Source organism: Guillardia theta (genome assembly GCF_000315625.1).
Source record: "Guillardia theta CCMP2712 unplaced genomic scaffold GUITHscaffold_50, whole genome shotgun sequence".
Taxonomy (NCBI): Eukaryota; class Cryptophyceae; order Pyrenomonadales; family Geminigeraceae; genus Guillardia; species Guillardia theta.
The window spans coordinates 252,789-271,336 of record NW_005434624.1 but is presented as its reverse complement, the minus strand read 5'-3'; the positions used below and the strand labels follow the sequence as shown (position 1 = coordinate 271,336).

Sequence of the window (18,548 nt, the reverse complement as noted above, 5' to 3'; positions counted from 1 at the left end):
TCTCCAACCTCACCGCCCCCCCCCCCCCCCCCCCCCCGCCTTCCTTCCCCTTTCGCCAGCGCTGTCGTGGTCCTCCATGACGATGCAGCAGGTCAACTCGCTGCAGGATCACCTCTACCCTCACCTCATGGAGTCCATCGACACTGACAACGATGAGGTTCTTGCCGAGCTCACGCGCGAGTCTGAGGAGGTCAAAGAGGAAAGAGAGGAGGGAGAGGATCGTTGACTGTCATGTGCCAGGTCTTCCGAAAGAGGAAGGAGGTGCAAGAGCGCGTGAAGGTAAGAGGGAGGGAAGGAGGAGGGAGGAGGAGGAGGAGGAGTAGTAGGAGGAGGAGGATGATTTTTCTTTGCAGGCCCTGAAGCGAGCGATTCAAGTGATGCAGGAGCTGTAAGGAGGGAGTGGGAGGCAATTTCCTCTTTATCGTAATGAAAGCTTCATCCTCGGTCGGGTCGCTGAAATCTCCTGTGGGAGTTAAGTGGGGAGAAGGAGGATGAGGCAGAGGAAGGAGCCTCGACACCTCACACTGATTGCGGTCGCTTCCCGCATCTGAAGGAGGTGCACATGATGGGAAGGAACTCGTGCTTGGAGGCGAACTGACGAATGTCAAAGTCCTTGCGCGTGATCTGTTCGAACTGCCGTGCCTGTGAGCAGATGAGGAGGGGGAAAGTTAGGTCACCTCTGTGGGCTTGAGGCCGTGGGAATGGCGGAAGAGGAGGAAGACGAATCTGACGGGAGGATCGCTGTCGTCGTAGGCAGGATCAGGCTCGAGGTACGGGACCACCGCCTGCCGTTCGGTCACGGAAAGAGAAGACAGGACGAGACAGGAGAGAAGAAGTCGCGGCAGGAGGGGGAAGGTGGGAAGAAGGGTGATGAAAGGAGGGCAGACGATCGTTGTAGCGAGAAGAAGAGGAGGGGATGCTCGAGGAGGAGAGGAGAGCACCAGCCTGGGCCTGTCCTTACCTCTCCTTCGTGCACGTTAGCCTCGGGGATGTTGCCCACGCACCAGTGGAGGGTGACGCCTCCTCGCAGGCTGTCGAGGCAGACCATGATGAGGGTGTGCAAGCTCGGGAGAGTCGAGTGGCCGGTCCCTGCCCGTGAGTTGAGAGACTTGCAGGAGAGGATGGGCAACCAGACGTGCGAGACAGGGAACGGGAGGGGAGGGGAGGTAGCAGAAGTGGAGAGCAGAGCAGAGCAGAGCAGAGCAGAGCAGAGCAGAGCAGAGCAGAGCAGAGCAGAGCAGATCAGATCAGATCAGAGCAGAGGAGGGGAAGAGAGAGGGGAGGAAAGAGGGGATGAGAGAAAGGGAAAGGGCGGGGAGGGAAGGAGAGGAAGGGACAAGCCAGGGATACCAGGGAAGAAGACGGTTGGTTGCAGCCTCGTTTGCGATGTTGTAAGTCTCTTTCCTCCCGAGACGTTGAGGAAGACCTGCGCAGCCGTCAGGAGGCGCGGGAGGAGGAAAGAAAAGCACACCCGCGAGACTGCTCCTGTTCGCTGATGATACCAGACCTTCCCAATACAGTCATGCACTCTCCCTCCCTCGCTCCCTCCTTGCCTCTCTCCCTCCCTCGCCCCCTCCTCTTCTCTCCAACCTTGAGCAAGCCGAGGACTTTGAAGTCGTCGATGAACTCAGGTACAATCTTGAGCTCCTGCATCGTCTGCTCCGCTTGCTCGTGTTTCTTCGACCGGCTCGTCAGTCCCCATTTCTCTCTCCCTTCCCTCCTACCTTGTGCCATGTCTCATGCCTCCCGGTGTAGTCGGCCAACCCTGCAAACAAGCGACACGTCACGAGCCCTGCCTGCTCTAGATCGAACAACTCTCTTGCGAAACTCTCCCCTGCCCTCCCCTGCCCTCCCCTCCTGCTACTCCCTGTTTCGTTCCTCTTCCTCCTCCTCCTGTCCCTTCCCCTCCTGAAATTCTCTGCTTCTCTCCTTTCTGCTCACCTTACCTCGCCTGCCTCTCTTCCCATAGCTTCACTCTCTCCTCCCTTCCCCTCCACCAGTGCTAATGAGGACACCTCACCTGTGAACATCCCTGCGGTGTTGTAGCTCGCATGCACCTTGCCGTTGGAGTCTACTCCAATCATCCCTCCAGTCTCCGGGGGCAGCACATTCAGAATCACTTCGTCGATGGCAGCAGCGAGCGGGAGGCCCTGGGTGGCACCCCACAGGGTCAGCAGGACAGGAGGGTCAACGAGCTCAGGCACCTGGTAGTTCATCCTAGCGTATACGTCATGCGCGACACAGTTCTTGATAAAAGTCTCTCCCTGACTCAGATATCAGTCGTTCTATGCGTGAAGAGAAAGGTCTTCGTGCCTGCCCGGTGCAGGCAACCGCACATGTAGTGGAGTTGGCATAGATCCCTGCTCCGATGATCGGCGTGTCTCCTATTCTTCCCGGCTGCTTGTTCGTCAGCCCTCCCGTACTCCCTGTCACAGCCTCAGGGAGGTGCAGGCTGCTAGTCAAGAGGGCCGTGGCAGGGCGAGGGGAGAGGGGCGAGGAGCAAGGGCAGCGAAATCAACCTGCAGCTGCAAGATTTCCGTACTTGTCCCTTGCAACGCATCCAACAGTCCCAAACTTGTGCTCTGCTGCCCAACCCCCTGGCATGCAACACCATTAGACGCAACCCGAATCTCCTGCTAGCTGAACCTTGTGACAGGTCGATAGGGTTGGGATCTCCAAACTCGGAATGAGACTGCGGACCGAGGAGGGGGGTTGTGTCTCCTCCCGACCCCGGGCTTGAGATCTCGTTGGGTTTTGCTCTCTTCCCGTCCCTGTTGGTGTCAAGGGGTGAAAGGTAACGCTTCTTCCCCTCCGAATCGATGCCGAGATGCGAGAAGATTGAAGGGGCGGCAATGCCCACACTGCCAGAGTGCTGCTCCATCTCCGTACCGTGGTCGAGCACAACCCGCTTCTGAATCCTCGCCAGCTTCAGCTGCTCGTATCTCTCGTTGGTGAAGAAGTAATGGTTGTCCTCGATCCGGATCCCGTGGTTTGGTGCGAGACTCTCTGCTCCTGACCCGCAAAGGAGGACATGCTGAGTGCTCGTTGCGACCGCTCGGGCGAGCCGGACAGGGTTCCTAACGTTGCTAACATTGCAGACGGCACCAGCGTTCCCCGTCGTGCCGTCCATCACCGACGCGTCCATCTCATGCGTTCCTGCGTTCGTGAATACAGATCCGCGCCCAGCATTGAAGTACGCGGAGTCCTCTAGCATAACAACCACCTCCTGCACCACCTCGATCGCCGTAGCTCCTTCCTTGAGCATTGAGATCCCCTTCTCGAAAGCAGCAGAGAACTCCTGGAGCCTGGCAGGAATAGAAGCCACGTCGTTGATGGCTCCGGCTCCACCTGTGACAGTAATCATCGCCTTGCTCGATCGACCCAGCAGCAGGTGCCAACATACCGTGAGCTGCAATCGCCCAATGATCATCGTTGACGTTGTTTGCTGCAATCTTCTGTGGTGACTTGAAGGCCATCTGATTCGCAAAGACAGGGTCAAAACATTCCGAATTCGCATCCTATCATTTCATCCCATTCCCATGGGGCTGTGCTCAGTCCCGCATTCCCTTACAGACCTCTCTTGCTCTCAACCCCCTCTGCTTCTTTATCTTCCTGCCATGTTTCGCCTCCTCCTCCTCCTCCTTCTCCGTCCCCATCAGCTCCCCCTTCCAAATTTCGCACTCATTGTTCCACCAGGCTTTCCGTCCCCAGGGGATCCTCCTTACCCCTACTACCTACCGTATATCAAGCCACCTCTACCCAACCACCCCATGAGGTATTCCCCCATTGAAACGCTCTCTTCCTCTATGATACTAGCTCTTTATTATCTCTATTGTCCTCAACTACAAAAATGATATGCTCGTACCCTCTCGATTATAGATCGGTACAGCCCCGTTCCCCAAACAACTCAATCACCCCTACCTCCTCCTAATTGAGATCCGTCCTTTTCTAGTAGGCCCCCTAGGTCTTTTGCTAGGACCGCAACTCGGAGGCTTTCCTATGCCAATCGAGACTTTGAAATCTGAGTGCTAGCCTAGCAGCCGTCAGACCCGGCGATGAGGCGCGCCGGGGCCCGGGGAACTAAGGCTCCATCCGAGTGACTGATCCGAATCACTGACGTCAACTTCCGGACAGCAGTCCGACGGTCGGCCCAGGATGAGGGTTCAACGGTTGGCTCTCCGAGTCGGAGCGCTGTCTTTTGAGTCTCTTCTCGCCTGCCAGACTTTTAAGTCTCTTCTTGCCACTAAAGGCTTGCCCGGAGTCCGAGTCACTGGCCCTGGGGGGGCCGCTGCCCGGCGCCGGGCGGGCCCGGGCCCCGCCCGCCGGGCAGCGGCCCCGCCCGGCCCGGCTGGCAGAAACGGTCACGAGTCGGATCTCATCGGACCGTGCGGCCCTAACTTTGAGTAAAGGTAAGCCTTTGAAGATTGAGTCGGACTTTCGGAACGGGGTGGCACTGCGGCCGGGCAAGTCGGCGGCCCCGGAGTCGGCGTACGGTAGTCAGGGCCGGCCGCGGCCGCTGGCCCATCGTTGTACACTGGACTCCCCGTCCGATCAGGCTTCAATGATTTCCTTTGCAACTTTCAGTCGGAGTCCTAGAGAGCAACTTTGACATTTCATGTGCAGCAAGGCGCTGATCTCGAACCGTTGCGAAGTAGCCCGCCGGTCAGATTCACTGGAGAAGCACAACAGATTATCTGACACACTTCATTGATATCTTATGAGGATGATGCGTGCTTTCTCGCATCTCTCGTTGAGGATCATCTCCGCCGCCCTGTTCTTCGCGCAATATGCCTACTGCGCGGGTACCATGTCCTTCCCGCTGGGGAACCCCGATGCGGGCTTCCTCGGATTGAAATCACGATCTCAAGACGCCAACAGCATCTTGAATTTTCCTCAGCAATTGAATAAGGCAAACCTGGGAGAAAGATTCCACATGGCAAAGGCGGCGGTGGCCAAGGCTGTCGCCTCCAAGATGGACTTTGAGAAGTATTCGAAGCTGTTTGCTGCCGGAGGCTTCTGCGCATCCCTCACGCACTTGGTGACGGTCCCACTTGATGTCGTCAAGACGAGGCTGCAGGTGCTGCAGGAGGACGAGGGTTCACGTCATGACCTCCCATCCAGGTGAATCCTGGGGAGTTCTCCTCTCTCAACGAAGGCATCCGCATGTTTGCAAAATATCTCATGCCTGCAACACTTCCTTTCTGCAAGAATCCCTTACAATTCGAGACAACAGCTTACAAACTACACTCCAAAGTATTGAAATTTTCATGAGCCACAATAGTATCAGCCACTGTTATTTGCATCACAGCAGCAACGCGCTCTCAGGCAATTCGCGGCATGTTGCGAATGCTCGCCAACATCCCCAAGGGAAGAAGGGGGAAGCTCAAGGGGAAAGTGCTATCCAGAGTGATGAGGGGGCAATAGAAGAGTGCTATTTCTTTACTGCCAGGAACCTTGGCGAGTGTTGAGCATAGGTTGTATCGCAGCTTCTGACCCTCCCTGTCTACTTTGCTTGCTTCTCACAAGTGGTCATTTTTGAAATGGACACCATCAGATGGGCACATCCTAATGCTCGAGAAGAACACTCGCTATGTCCACATTTGTTTCTTCCTGTCCTCCCTCCCATCCATACTCCTTCAGCTTCCCACGGTCATCAACGCAGCTGATCTTGAACTCCCTCACCCTGTTTTGCGGGATAAGCAAAACAACTTTTACCGTCCAACCATGACCGGGGAGAATGCCAAGAGCGATAAGAGCCTCCGGGAAGTAGCGGAGCTTGAAGTCATGCTGCTTTGCTACTGTTACTTGCACAAACTGTGCACATTTGCTTGGTAGGTCTACAAACACAGCGTCATAGCCTCCCTGATTCTCACTGATCGGCCTAAAGCATGTCCTGCAGCTAGGAAGAGTCTTCTTGCTTTTCCTCGGATCGAAGATCTTCACGAGGCATGCGTCCCAATGAACGGTCTGACCTGACTTGTCGTATTTCACCGTCAGCCCTGTCCTCTCCATGGCTTGGAAGAATAGCATCTGAAAAAGGTGGCACTTCAAGGCTGCGGTACTTGCACCATACCACGATAGAAACTGAGACAACTTTGATGTCTCCACTTTCCTCGCAAGCTCCATACCGACATACCTGCTCACTGGCAAGGAGTAAGGCTTGCAACCATCATGGTAATGTGCTCTCAGGCTATTCACGGCATGTAGCGAATGCTCGCCAACGCCCCCCCCCCCCCAAGACCATCTCGAGGCTGTTCGCAGAGATCGAATCTAGATTGAGTTCCTCAATCACATCGGCTGAAGTCATGTCGAACATGTACCGGCATGAGCCACCAGCGAGATAGTGCTTCCTCCTCACGCGATCTTCTCTACCCCCCTGCTCTCTTGGTACCTTGAAGCCCAACTGGTCTTTGCTCACATTCATCTCTAAGAACGGTTCAACTCGCTTATACACCGCGTCGAACCTCACTGCTTCTAGGTATTCCTCTATCGTCCAAGAATCGACCAAGTGCTGCTTAACGTTAAACTCTCTATCCAAGTGGACCTTGGTCTTCGGGCCCCGGGACGACATCGAAGTCACGACAACCAGCCTTCGATCTTCTCGTCTCTGGTTACGCCAATGAGAACACACGGACAAAACATGTTGGTGAGCCTCGATGTGACTCCAGTAGCCGTCTATCAAGAGCAGAAGCTTCTTGTCGTCGCGCCATCCACAAAGAATATTGTGAAAGGCCTGTGTTGCGTAGTACGCCGAGAAACAGCATGATTTGATCTGGTTGCCTATAATCCGCATGAACTTGACTGAGCCGTCAAAAAACAGCCTGACAAAGGCTACGCTCCACTTCCCCATATCCAGCGATACGCAGAACGCAAATGACGTCGTCGTCTTGCCAGATCCTGGAGGCCCCAGGATCCACCCAAGAGCCTGATTGTCAAGCACTTCCTCTTGCAAGAAGCGATGCTGCTTCACGAAGGATTCCCGGCAGTAAAGAAAAAGCTCCTCCTCCTTGCCACCTCCTTCGTATTGCAAGTAAGAGCCATCGAGACGGAAGAGCTTCTTCTCCTCGCGAAATCCCATCCAATCCAGCCGAGCATCTGACCCCTTCCATGAAGACACTGGCGCTCTGCCAGGTTCCCAAAACCACCTCTCCTTCTCTCTGAGTGCATCCATGCTCTTGTCTAGTCGCGCCATGTTCTTGTCTAGTCGCTCCATGTCCTTGTCTAGTCGCTCCATGTTCTTGTCTAGTCGCTCCATATCCCTGTCTAGTCGCGTCATGTCCTTTTCTAGTAGCTCCAAACCCTTTTCTAGTAGCTTCTTTTCTCCTTCAAGTCGCTTTTCTTCTCCTTCAAGTCGCTTCTTGTCTCTTTGCAGATGCCGTACAAGCTCATCAAAATCCACGGACTCTGTATTCATGCTCGCATCTTCCGCTTCTTGCTGCCTCCTCCGGTCTACAATCTGTCTCTCGATTTCCTCAATCTTCGTCTTTTTTTCATTGATCTCAAGTTCTTTTGCCGTGATCTTTGCCATTGCACCCTTGATTTCAAGCTTTGTTGCCGTGATCTGTTTCTTTGTCTCCTTGATCTTTTCCTTTGTGTCCTTGATCTCAAGCTCTGTTGCCGTGATCTTTTCCTTTGTGTCCTTGATCTCAAGCTCTGTTGCCATGCTCTCATTCTCTGTGTCCTTGAAAGCATGCTCTGTGATGTTCATCGTTCGCTCCTTGCGTGGCTGCTTCCTCTCCTCCCCATCGTCACGGTCCTCGAGCTGATGTTTCACCATTGTTGCGGCAGTGAAAGTCTCAACAAACTGACAGGGTGGCACTGCGGCCGGGCCCGCCGGACCGGGCCCACCCGGCCCGGTGACCGGCCCGCTTTTTAACTTAACTCAGTTTGAGTAAAAGCCCGCCACCCGGTGCGTGACTCTCGGCTGAGTCCGATGGCAGCCTCCGATTAGGTTTGGTTCTCGCTGTCTTTTCTCTTCTCGCCGTTTGGGCGCGGCCTGTGCGACAGTGTCAGGGTCACTGAGCCTCCTCGTCTCTCAGGCGGCCTGATTGTCCGATCCCGGAGTACGGTCGTTCTGATTTTTGAGTAAAAAGTGATGCGTTTCAAGTTTGGGTACGGTCACTACTTGAAGTCAACCAGTCAAGCCCCCCGCCCGGCCGGGGCCCGGCCGGCTGGCCGCGCGGCGGCCGCGCAGGGCGGCCCCCCGGCCCTCCGACTGAGCCAGCCTGAGTCCGGCGAGTACGGTCACCGTCGGCCGGGCGGCGACAGTCCGACGCCGTCCGATCAGACGAGTCTGCCTCGGAGTCACCGGCGGTCGGCTCATCGGCTCAGTCCTACACCCGTAGCCTACTTTTTACTCAAAGTTAAGTTAAAAATCAGTACTACTAGTACACGGGCCTGGGCTGGCACTAGTACACGGGCCTGGCAGGCTCGGGTCACCCGAGTCTTGACGACGGTCACCCGTTGAAAACTCTTTTACTCGTTGAAAATCAGTACGAGGACTACGAGGACAATCAGGAGAGACGTTGAAACGTGTCACGGTCAGACGGTACTGATCCTCGTACTGCTTTTTAACTTCACTTTGAGTAAAAGTACTCAGTACCGTACTGAGTCGAGGGCCCCCGGACCGGCCGTTCAGCCTGTGCGCCGCCCGGCCGGGCGGCGGTCACGGCAATTCAAGTTCAACCCCTTGATGCGTCTTTGGGGAACATGGATGGATCTGTTCTTGAAACTGAAACTTTTCGAACATCTTTGTTCTATGTGGTACGCAGCACCTCTTCGGTACAGCCAAAACATGAAAGGATACAGCCAAAAAACTGTTCGGTTCGTTTGCCAAAACATTTTTACATTCTTGCCCTCTTCGCAAAAGACATTATTTCGATTCCTAGCACGGTCCAACATCACGTTTGCCCCATGGCCGAGCAGGGCCAATCTCATTGCCAAATCTGAGATACATCGCTCCGTGGAGATAAGTATTGTAAGGATATTAACAATAATTACTTTTATGATGAGACAGACCCGAAGAGGGCAGACCTTCCACGAATGGGAAGGGGCAGACTAGTTTTCAAGGACCGGTGCGATTGAGATGAATCGACCAGGGTGGGTATTGTACGTATCCAATCCAAACAAAACACCTACCCTTCAAATTCATACCCTCATTCTCCCTCGAGAACTGCGCGAGCAAAGCTCAAAACGATAAGATCAGATGTATCGTAAATACAATCAATGAGGTACCTATACAATCTACGCTCCCTGGATGAAATATTCTGACGGCTTCATAGAGCAAAGATGACCCACCCCCTCATGCATCTAGCTTCAACAGTACATTGTTTTATGCCTAAAACGTTTTTAAAAATAAGAGGAAAGGCTCGCATTTTAGCAACCCCACGGGTTACATCAGGGTCGGAGTGCTCCCTCTCAGGTAGAGACTTCACCCCTCGAACTACCTCCCACGAGTCAGTCCATGGCGTCATTTTCTGCTTCCATCGACACGAAAGCCTGTGCTGCCTCTCTTTCGCCAAGCTCTCCTGCCGAATCCCTCGATCTGGAATTGGCCGTCACCGAACCCCCTCAGTCGGAGTTCGATGGCAGTGTGCTCGCCATGAACGGCAGGGATGTACAGAAGCGACGCAGGAAGCATCATGAAGATCACGATTGGGTTGCTGTATCTCCTGAGGAAACAGAGCTGGAGATGGATGCTGCGGATGACATGAGTGAGGTCCTGCATGGAATTTCGAAGGATATCTTTTTCGCGGGAGGTGACATGGCGGGGTCAAGGAGAGCGGCAGGGAAGGACGATGACCTGTGTGATAAACCTTCTTCTTCTTCATATTCTGCCATCACGAGATACAGCTCAAACAAAAAGACCCGAAAGGAAAGCCGCGGAGATGCCTTGATCTTCCCGGGTGATTTCAACACCGAGCGAGGCTCGTATGTTATCGAGGAGAAGATGCGCATCTCCAACGACAAAGACCTTTGTATGAACGGATTGAGGAGGTTGTCCCTGAAAGTCCAATGCGATGGACCGCCAGGAATGCTCTTGAACAACGTGCTCAATGCCAGGGATAAGCGTAAACAGACTCTCGCTCTCTAGTTGTTTTAAACTTCATCATTTTCCCGAAGTTGATGTAAATAAACGAGTCTTGCACAATGCCGGGCATGATCAGATTAAATCAGATGATGAACAATGCAGTGTCCTTCTGCATGATGGAAAGCATTAAATATAGAAGGTTCAAGGCTGCACTGACCGGACGGTGCACGGAAAGCCTTCGTGACTCACAGAGTCAGCCGCGAGTGGCGGCCGGGCGTTATGGTAGTGTACTAGTGACTAACTTGAACTCCTCTCGTCTACTCTCCTGATTGTCTTCGAACTGATCAGACGAGACGGATGATGATCGGCGCAGGCTCCACTTGAAGCCCGTCAGGCACCGTCGGACGGTCCGGACGGTTGCGTGGGTGACCGTACGGTAGTACCGTCAGTGCACTGCCTGTGCCGGACTGGCCCAGTCCGGCGATCGGGCCGCCCGGGGGACTCAGTGACCGGGCAGGCTCACTGGCGGCCGGGCTGGGAGCCCCCGGGCCCCGGCGCCGCCGGGCCGCCGCATTACGTTCGCTTATAGCTTTAGTTAATTCTCGATCCTGTCCTTCTGGTACTAATCATGGACACGGCTCTAATTGCAATTTGTACCAGTCCTTCCCCCCCTGATGGCGCCTGGGGGTCTTCTGCCCTTGCCTGGAGTAGACCCCACCCTCACTCTCCCATGGGAAAAGAGTAGGTCGGGTGGGCGACTTGGCTGGGGCAAGGGTAGGTTGTGAACCTTTTATTCCAAGTATTTGCATGCAGAAATTTGTATCGGCGGCGTGCTATTCTTAGATTCAAACTGTACTGCATGACGACAATAAAATCAATTCTACACGCCTTCGTGGTACAAGAACGGCGGCCCGCCGCGGATCGGACTGAGGGCGGCCTGAGTCACTGTCACTGACGACGGTGCGACACTCCGAGGCTCAGTGCCACGGTCACGGTCCGATCACCCGGCGGCGGCGGTGCGGCACGCAGTGACAGACTGGCAGTCCGGGCCGATCACACTGGCTGTGACTCACAGCCGGCGGCGGGTCACTCTCTCAGAGTCTCGCCGTATGGCTGTGCGACAGTCCTACTGCGCTTCAAGTTCGGTTCAAGCCTCCGGGTCGGAGTACGGTCCCGGTTCAGGGCCCAGCTGAGCGCGCGGCCGCGGCGGCGGCCCGGCCCGGGCCGCGCACTGGCGGCGCATCACCGATCAGTGTCCTCGTACAGTAACTTAGTAATTTTTAGCTTAACTCAGTTTGAGTAAAAACGAGTCAGTGGTTGTCCCGGACTCGTCTTGGCAGGCGGCGCACTAACTTTCGGCCGGCTATAGGAGACAGCGTGATGGCCGCGGCGGCGAACTGACCGAGGTCCGGACGAAGGAGGAGACAGAAGCGCTGGAACAAACAACGTGCAGCAGAGGGAAAGGAGAAGAGAGCAAGTCTGAGACGGTGTTGCAGTGCTGCAGAAGCGAGAGACTGCGACAATTTCTACATCCTCTTTCATTGATTCAAGAGTTCAATTTGGAATGAGGGATTTTCAGCCTGAAGAGGAAACGGCAGCGATTGCTGATCGCTGTCTACAGGTAATAAGATGGAGCTTTTGTCTGCGCTTGTGTGAAATCAATTATGTTTGCTCGTCCCAACATTGAGATGCGATGTGTCACTATCAAAAATTGCTCTTCCCCCCCCCCCCCCCCCCCTCCCCACCATTCTGGGTGGGGTTAAGAAGTTCTTCTTGCCAAAGTCAATGTTCGAGCTTCTTCTATGGCATCCAAGTCGTTGCATGCTGAAGACATTCAATTTTTTATTATTTCTTTTTGGTTTCAGAGGACGATTTTGCGTACCGCAGGAGGAGCTGCTGCTGGCAGCCTGTTGGGCATGTTGCTTTTACGTAAGTTTGAATTGCATCCAGAGATATTCGTAGACTTTCTCCTTCCCTCACTTTTGCCAGTTTTACTTCATTATGTCATCGATGTGCAACTTGTTTTGATGCGTTCTTTCAAGGCAAAGGACATGGTGGTCGCAAAATGCTGACATGGCTGAGCACTGGAGCTGGATTGGGAAGTGCGTACACGGAGTGTCAGCTCGACTTTCGCCAGTCAGAGCAGCAGGTGGTCACTTCTTGTACTTAGAATCATTCTCTAATTTCATGCGCCCGTTGCCAGGGAAAGAGATTTCCCAAGTTGAAGGAAGCCTTGATGAAGTGAAACCACGGTTTAAAGTAACACGTTGATAGCTGAGAGTTGTGGGTCCACAAGCATCACGGCAGGATATGGAGCCAACGTCTCGTATTGCTGAGAGCTAAAGCAGATGTTTTCATTCAATAGATCTAGCACAGCAATACAAACTTTCAACTCATAATGTATCATCTCCCGGTATCCCAAACACAACTCGAAAGCATCAGGCAAGTAGACTCGGATTGTATGAGGCTGTACAGAATTTACACTGGATTTTTGAGGACCATGATAACCGAGTCACCACGCAAGAACATCTTGCTGATGAAGCGATCCTGCAAGCCTTGATGTTAGAAACCATCACAAGGTAGCAAACCACCGCCTCACACCTTATTCACTGGTTTTGACTTGGCTTTCCCCTTCCCAGTACGTGGAGCTTCGGTCCACATCTCCTTGACATTCTCAAGAACCATATTGCAATGCCTGTCGAAAGCCTTGACGCGCGCAAGTAGCTTTCGGTTGTTCCTGCAATTGATGAGAACCTGGAAGAAAACGTGAGGAGAGGACGGACTCAATCAAGATAACAGAAATTGTTTTAGACGAACAACCGTATGCAATATTCATTCACTACACCATCATACTTTCATGTGTCGTGTTCAAGATCAACCAGTTCTCAATCGGAATGTGTCTGAATCCTACGATTCCTGAACTGTTGTTCTCACCTCCTACCCTATGCATAACCTGGAATGTAGTCCTTTAACAAACACACAAGGAAAGGAACAGTTTAATTACCCAGGACTTTTCGAGATGCGTGAGCAGTGCACAAGTAATTTTTGATCGTTCACTATCCCTAGACAACATGAGCAAAAGCATTCTAGGCTTACACTGATGAGGGGTACCTGTGCTGTGTTGCCTCTAAGAAAACATACATTGAACTACTAGTAATATCGTAGGAGAAAACAATCGAATGGCCCACTCATAGTCTCCATCCTCTCATAAATAAACCTTGCCCCTCCTGCTCTCCAGCTACTCTTCGCTTAGCTCCCTTCCTATCTCTCTGGATCCCCTGCTTGCTGGATCTTTTCCTCCACTCCATTCTATGATTATCATGATGAATTATACCTGGCAGTTCTTTCTGACCGAGTCCGCGAGCAGCGACAGCGGACCTGCGCTGAAGTCTTCCTTTCCCTCCTCCGCCATGGATTTCCCTTGATCGGCGGTGGGTCAACCACTCTCCCACCCTCTACCCCATGTCACCTTCAACTCGTATCACCGGTACCATGGAGTCGATGATCATGGGGTCAGTACGGGTGACTGGTCCACCCAAAAGAACAGGTACGGGTCAACAGTCCTATCGGGTCAACAGGCCAACGGGCCGACGCGTGCAGAGGATCTCGCTGCGCCGGGACAGTATCGGTTACGTATCCGTTACAAATAACCAGTGCGATACGTTACGAAACTCGTTGCGACTCGTTACGGATTCCCTTGGCAGAACCACAGGTTTGTTGCCATGGGAGAGCTACGATGGCTCCTGGAGCGGCTGCCCCGGGTGAGCTATGCCGTGGCTTACGGGTCGGCGGTGATGAAGCAGGTGAGGAGTAGCAGTCAGCTCATAGTGAAGCTCATGTCTGTCACGAGGAGACATGGCTGCGAGGATGTGGTATCCAATGCGCACTTTGCGATGTGAATTGGAATAGGGGGGCGGATTGGAAAATGGCAGATAAGTCTGCTCGTACTGATTCCGACATGCCAGAAAGGATACAAGGGTTCGAACATGGTGGACTATATCTTTGCGATAGAGAACGCAGCCGAGGTTTTCATTTCATTCTAGCCCTCAACAGCTGATCAGATGTCAATTTAGTGGCATACAGAGAATTGGAAAAGAAATGGATTGAGGTGAAGGATAGTGGCGTCTAGCTATCTCTCTTAAGAAGATTATTCCGTGTAGACACTACTCCATGCTCGGAATGCTGGGCGGGGAGTCGCTGTACAGAATTCAGGAGGTGGGAGCTGGAGTTTATTTCAATGTGCCCTCTCCTGACGATGGGAGGTACGCGGTGATTCTTTGAGCAAACAGCCCTGATATCATCGGTCTAGGAAAACCAAGTATGCTGTCATAAGTAAAAGTAGACTTTGCTCGGAGTTACGAGAGTGGAAGAATCTATACATCTCGGGAAGGTTGCAGAAACCGGTAAGTGCTTTTTGCTCATGGTGTGTGATCACAACCTACATTCAGTGTATTGTGTTTTGAAGGGTTTTGAGAGTGAAAGTTGACAATGAAAACATTCTGACCATCTGATGGAACCAGGTTGAAACATTGGTTTATGACGAAGATGTTGAATCAGCAAACCAACAGAACCTCAGAAATGCTCTGGCGGTGACGGAAACCATTTGCCATGATCTGCCTGACCGATGGAATCATGACAGACGGCCTTGCTACTACTCCCGGAAAAGTTTGATCAGAATCTGCTGTACACAACCATCTCTGCCATATCATACACTGGTGATCCATCCACCTCTCCCTTAGCGCTCAACTTTATTGGACTCGAATGCTTCAGGGGACCCTAGAATGGGAGCGGGGGAGCATCCGGACAAGCCAAAGCAGATTGCAGAAGGACAGATTGAAAGTGAGAATGGCGTGAATATCCATAGTTGTGCCTTTGAGTTATGCTTGCTTGTCAGGATTCCAATCCCTCTATCAGCCTGCAGTAGACGAGCATGCGGGCAATCTCACAGGTATCGGATCTGACTTGTTCTTGCAACTCAATGCTGAGAGATCTTGATAGTCGTCCAGAGCTCTGGGCATCCCTCGACGTTGCAGTTTGAGCAGGACACCAGCCCCATGAGACGAGCAGCTCTCTTCACACAACTGCCACAGGTAGGAACACTAACCCCAGCAGATGCTCAGCTGGCTAGTTTTCCTTCCTGACTTGCATCCAACAGGAGATTCTAAGTCGCGCTGCAAGGAGATGTGGACTTAGCTCTCAGGGAGAGATGATGCCTATGTATTCACGTTGTGTTGCGTCAGGAATGAAGTGATTTTCTGTATCAGGGAAGCGCAAAGACAAGAGTTGATGACTGCCATTTCCAGAAAGCCGGACATCGTACACGGTGACAGCGTCTTACACGTGGTATATCCTTCGTGTTCTGATTTTCATCCAGATCTACTTCAGGATGGTATATCCTCCATTGTCACGCCGGCGGCAAAGGCTCAGGTAAGGTCATGTCAAGGTGTATTTGAGATGATGACACCCGACTCTGTGGTCAGATGATCAAGGGAGTCTTCTCCTTTGGCCTCAGCACGTCTGTACTATACGTAATGATGCTTTTGAGCGTCATATCGCAAAAGCCGCATGCCTGAGCAGTCGAAGTTGACTCGTGTGGTTTCAGGTCCTTCATAAACTATCGAGAGGAATTCTCCGTCGTTAGGGCCTAGTAGTCACAGTCCGATTATAAAGGCTGTTTGGTTGAGAGCCCGGAACTCTGCGAACGGTTGGGCTGTGATCGGCAGTGAGAATCGATGGCGGATCCGATGATGATCACGCCGCGATCCGCCGCCGGACTGATCATCCGGCGATCGGACTCCGGCGGCAGTCACCGAGGCTCTGAGAATCATCATTGTGGCAACGGGAGTCAGCCGAACTTCGGGGCCGGCCTGGCCGGGAGGGGCCGGCGGCCCGGTCCCCCGGCGGCCACTGAGTCCGGCGGCCCGGAGTCTGACGGTGACCGTACGGTCGCCGGTGACGCACTGAGTTCTTGAAGTGGCAAGGCTGGAAATGATCAGCTGAGCCGTTTATGAGGCGACTACCCGGGTCAGCGTAGCAGCACCGTGACCGTACGGTAGTACCGTCCGATGTGACTGAGCCCGGGTCACTGCGGCGGCGCTCAGTCCCGGGGGGCCGGGGCGCTGACTGGCGAAATCGGAATCACGGCCGATTCAGCCCGGGCGGCCCGGGCCGGGCACGGCAGGGGTCTTCTTTACTCAAAAGTCATATGGTTGTAACAGAGCGCATGCGGGAATGAAGCAGAATGATGAAGAGAAGCGGGGGAGGGGACGGGACGGGACTGGAGGGAAGGGGAGAAGAGGATAGATATGAGAAGAGATAGTACAGGAGGCAGAGTGGGAGGATTGGTAGGAGAGGAAGGGAAGGAGACGGGAGGAGGGGCGAGGTAGGACGGGGTGCAGAAAACTGCAAGCAGATTGCGTTGATAGGGTTTTGGTTGATGCTGCAGTACTTAGAAATGTTTGACTTGGAATGATGCTCGTGATGAAATCATGTCACAAACTCACACTTTGAGCATGATGCGCTTGTGCTTGTGCTTGTTCTTCAAACTGTTCGTGCACTCTCTTCTTCATAATATCTGACACTCTCTCATGTGTTGTCCTGCAGGGGGTGATTCAGCATTGTCGCCGTCAGATCTTGGAATCAGAATGGGAAAGGACAAAGGGGCAGCCGCTGGTGGCAAGGCAGCAGCAGCGAAAGCGAAGTCTGAAGCAGCAGCTGTGGCAGCTGCTAAGGAGAAGGGAGTGGAAATGATGGAGTGCCGTCATATCCTAGTTGAGAAGCACTCAAAGGTCTCTCCTCCCTCCTCCAGGCTCCTCCCTCCTCCCTCCTCCCTCCTCCCTCCTCCCTCCTCCCTTCCCCCTTCCCCCTTCCTCCTCCTCCTCCCTCGCCTTCTCTGCCACAGGCCACTTTCTCTGACTCCCCGCGCTCTTAGGCCGTGGAGATCCTGGAGATCATCAACTCAGGTGCCTTCCCTCCCCCTCTCATCTCGACTTGAGTTGCGTCTTCTTTCCTTGAGTCTCTAGCGCCCGCTCCTCCCACCCTCCCCGCCCTCCTTCGCCTGCCCCCCCTCCTTCTCCTTGCAAGTTGAGGTTGTTAACGACTGACCTGCTGCTAGGCAAGATGGGCTTCAACGAGGCGGCAAGGGAGTACTCCATCGACAAGGCAGGCAAGAGCGGTCTGCTGGGTTGGAAGCGAAGAAACGAGCTCGACCAAGATTTCTGGAATGCGGCGCTGGAGGTGCCGGAGGGAAAATACACCAAGGAGCCAGTCAAGACGCAGTACGGCTACCATATCATCATGGTGCAAGCCCGCAAGTAGAGGAGGAGCGAGGAATGGAGGTGCTGTCCTACGGGACAGGTGGGGCCTCTGTTGATGATGACTGTGCAGGGAGTGGGGGGGAGGGGAGGGATCGTGCTCCTGCTCCCTCCTGCTAGCTGCAAGTCTGTATGACGTCCTGATCGTTCAAGAGACACTTATTCACATGCTGAGACACCCTCCTCTCCTATCTACAATCCTCCTGCCCCTGCCCCTGCTCCTGCTCCTGCTCCTGCTCCTGTTCCTGCTCCTGCTCCTGCTCCTGCTCCTGCTCCATCCCCTCTCCCTCCCTCCGTCGAGCCCCGACGGAACTCGCACACGAGCATCAGCAAGCGGGACCTGCAATTCTCGTCACCTTGGTCGCGTCAAGAGGCAGCCGACATGCACGCGGCCACGTCGGACGAGACTTCGCCCCCCAGCATCGCCCTCGCCATGTTCTCCTCGTATCCCACCACATGCTCAACCATCTGTCTGCACATCTTCCCGTCCTTGCGCAGGCTGCACGGCCGTCACTGACGTCACATCGACTCAATCCCCACCTGAGGCCCAGCAGGGCTCGCGCTGCCATGGCCCTGCTCTTCCACTCCTCGTCCTGCACGCTCAGCACGCACAAGGTCTTGCAGAGGTTCGCCTGCGCTGCTGTCAGCTCCCCCGGTCCACCTCTGGGATCCAGGTGGTGACCTGCTGGGCTACGTCGAGCCGGATCGCATCCTCTCGATGCTTGCCCAGGCAGACCAGAAGCTCGAGAGTTCGCTCGCGGACCTGAAAAGGAATCAGCAAGGTTGTAAAGGGGAGGAGCAATGGGGAAAGGAGAGCAGGAGAGCAGGAGAGCAGGAGGAGGAGAGCGGGAGGAGGAGAGGGGGGCAGGAGGAGGACAGGAGAGGAGGAGGGGAGGAGAGTGGCAAGAGAGAAGGAGCAGGAGGGGAGGAGAGCTCACTAAGTTGGAGGGATGGAAGAGCCCGTGTGTGTCTAGGGTGCGGAGGAGGTGATGTTGTCGCATCATTGTGCAGAGATTCCTCGCGTCAACCCGCCTGCTCGACTTGTAAGTTCATCCTCATGGGAGCGATGGGAGCGATTGGAGAAGGGAGGGGAGGGGAGGAGAGGAGAGGAGGAGGGAGGGAGGAGGGAGGGAGGGAGGGAGGAGGAGGGAGGGAGGGAGGGAGGGAGGGAGGGAGGAGGAGGGGAGGGAGGGAGGGAGGGAGGG

General features: G+C 54.1%; 8 protein-coding genes across 8 annotated transcripts in view; 4 read left to right on the top strand and 4 right to left on the bottom strand.

Moving 5' to 3' along the window:
- Positions 1-1,937: 1,937 nt before the first annotated feature.
- GUITHDRAFT_73624 (hypothetical protein) lies at positions 1,938-3,430 on the bottom strand (the record flags this gene model as incomplete). Its single annotated transcript, XM_005829738.1, has 5 exons — positions 1,938-2,150; positions 2,205-2,264; positions 2,332-2,426; positions 2,520-2,582; positions 2,800-3,430. The coding sequence occupies 5 exons, from the start codon at positions 3,428-3,430 to the stop codon at positions 1,938-1,940; spliced, it is 1,062 nt and encodes a 353-aa protein (XP_005829795.1).
- Positions 3,431-4,717: 1,287 nt separating this feature from the next.
- GUITHDRAFT_111184 (hypothetical protein) lies at positions 4,718-5,125 on the top strand (the record flags this gene model as incomplete). The annotated part of the gene is made up of 1 exon (XM_005829737.1): positions 4,718-5,125. The coding sequence occupies one exon, from the start codon at positions 4,718-4,720 to the stop codon at positions 5,123-5,125; it is 408 nt and encodes a 135-aa protein (XP_005829794.1).
- Positions 5,126-5,565: 440 nt separating this feature from the next.
- GUITHDRAFT_111183 (hypothetical protein) lies at positions 5,566-7,777 on the bottom strand (the record flags this gene model as incomplete). The annotated part of the gene is made up of 3 exons (XM_005829736.1): positions 5,566-6,030; positions 6,074-6,136; positions 6,242-7,777. The coding sequence occupies 3 exons, from the start codon at positions 7,775-7,777 to the stop codon at positions 5,566-5,568; spliced, it is 2,064 nt and encodes a 687-aa protein (XP_005829793.1).
- Positions 7,778-9,463: 1,686 nt separating this feature from the next.
- On the top strand, positions 9,464-10,093 carry GUITHDRAFT_140960 (hypothetical protein; the record flags this gene model as incomplete). Its single annotated transcript, XM_005829735.1, has 1 exon — positions 9,464-10,093. One exon carries the CDS (start codon positions 9,464-9,466, stop codon positions 10,091-10,093), a length of 630 nt encoding a protein of 209 aa, XP_005829792.1.
- Positions 10,094-11,396: 1,303 nt separating this feature from the next.
- Positions 11,397-13,450, bottom strand: GUITHDRAFT_153446 (hypothetical protein). Its single transcript, XM_005829734.1, has 6 exons — positions 13,365-13,450; positions 12,632-12,784; positions 12,231-12,577; positions 12,073-12,176; positions 11,896-11,959; positions 11,397-11,651 (listed from the first exon to the last, which is right to left on the bottom strand). The coding sequence occupies exons 1-3, from the start codon at positions 13,440-13,442 to the stop codon at positions 12,509-12,511; spliced, it is 300 nt and encodes a 99-aa protein (XP_005829791.1). The 5' UTR covers positions 13,443-13,450; the 3' UTR covers positions 11,397-11,651; positions 11,896-11,959; positions 12,073-12,176; positions 12,231-12,508.
- A 302-nt stretch (positions 13,451-13,752) lies between these two features.
- GUITHDRAFT_111181 (hypothetical protein) lies at positions 13,753-15,603 on the top strand (the record flags this gene model as incomplete). The annotated part of the gene is made up of 14 exons (XM_005829733.1): positions 13,753-13,833; positions 13,996-14,055; positions 14,104-14,138; positions 14,191-14,292; positions 14,340-14,433; positions 14,551-14,619; positions 14,670-14,745; positions 14,801-14,869; positions 14,925-14,978; positions 15,029-15,120; positions 15,186-15,247; positions 15,295-15,353; positions 15,405-15,457; positions 15,511-15,603. The coding sequence occupies 14 exons, from the start codon at positions 13,753-13,755 to the stop codon at positions 15,601-15,603; spliced, it is 999 nt and encodes a 332-aa protein (XP_005829790.1).
- Positions 15,604-16,674: 1,071 nt separating this feature from the next.
- On the top strand, positions 16,675-17,347 carry GUITHDRAFT_111180 (hypothetical protein; the record flags this gene model as incomplete). The annotated part of the gene is made up of 3 exons (XM_005829732.1): positions 16,675-16,818; positions 16,962-16,992; positions 17,145-17,347. The coding sequence occupies 3 exons, from the start codon at positions 16,675-16,677 to the stop codon at positions 17,345-17,347; spliced, it is 378 nt and encodes a 125-aa protein (XP_005829789.1).
- Positions 17,348-17,709: 362 nt separating this feature from the next.
- GUITHDRAFT_140958 (hypothetical protein) overlaps positions 17,710-18,548 on the bottom strand; it is a gene marked incomplete at both ends in the record, with an annotated part of 2,572 nt that continues 1,733 nt past the window's right edge. Inside the window, 4 exons of the mRNA XM_005829731.1 lie at positions 17,710-17,842; positions 17,884-17,975; positions 18,026-18,106; positions 18,282-18,375. Coding sequence (XP_005829788.1) covers positions 17,710-17,842; positions 17,884-17,975; positions 18,026-18,106; positions 18,282-18,375 — 400 coding nt within the window. The remainder of the gene's footprint in view (positions 17,843-17,883; positions 17,976-18,025; positions 18,107-18,281; positions 18,376-18,548) is intronic.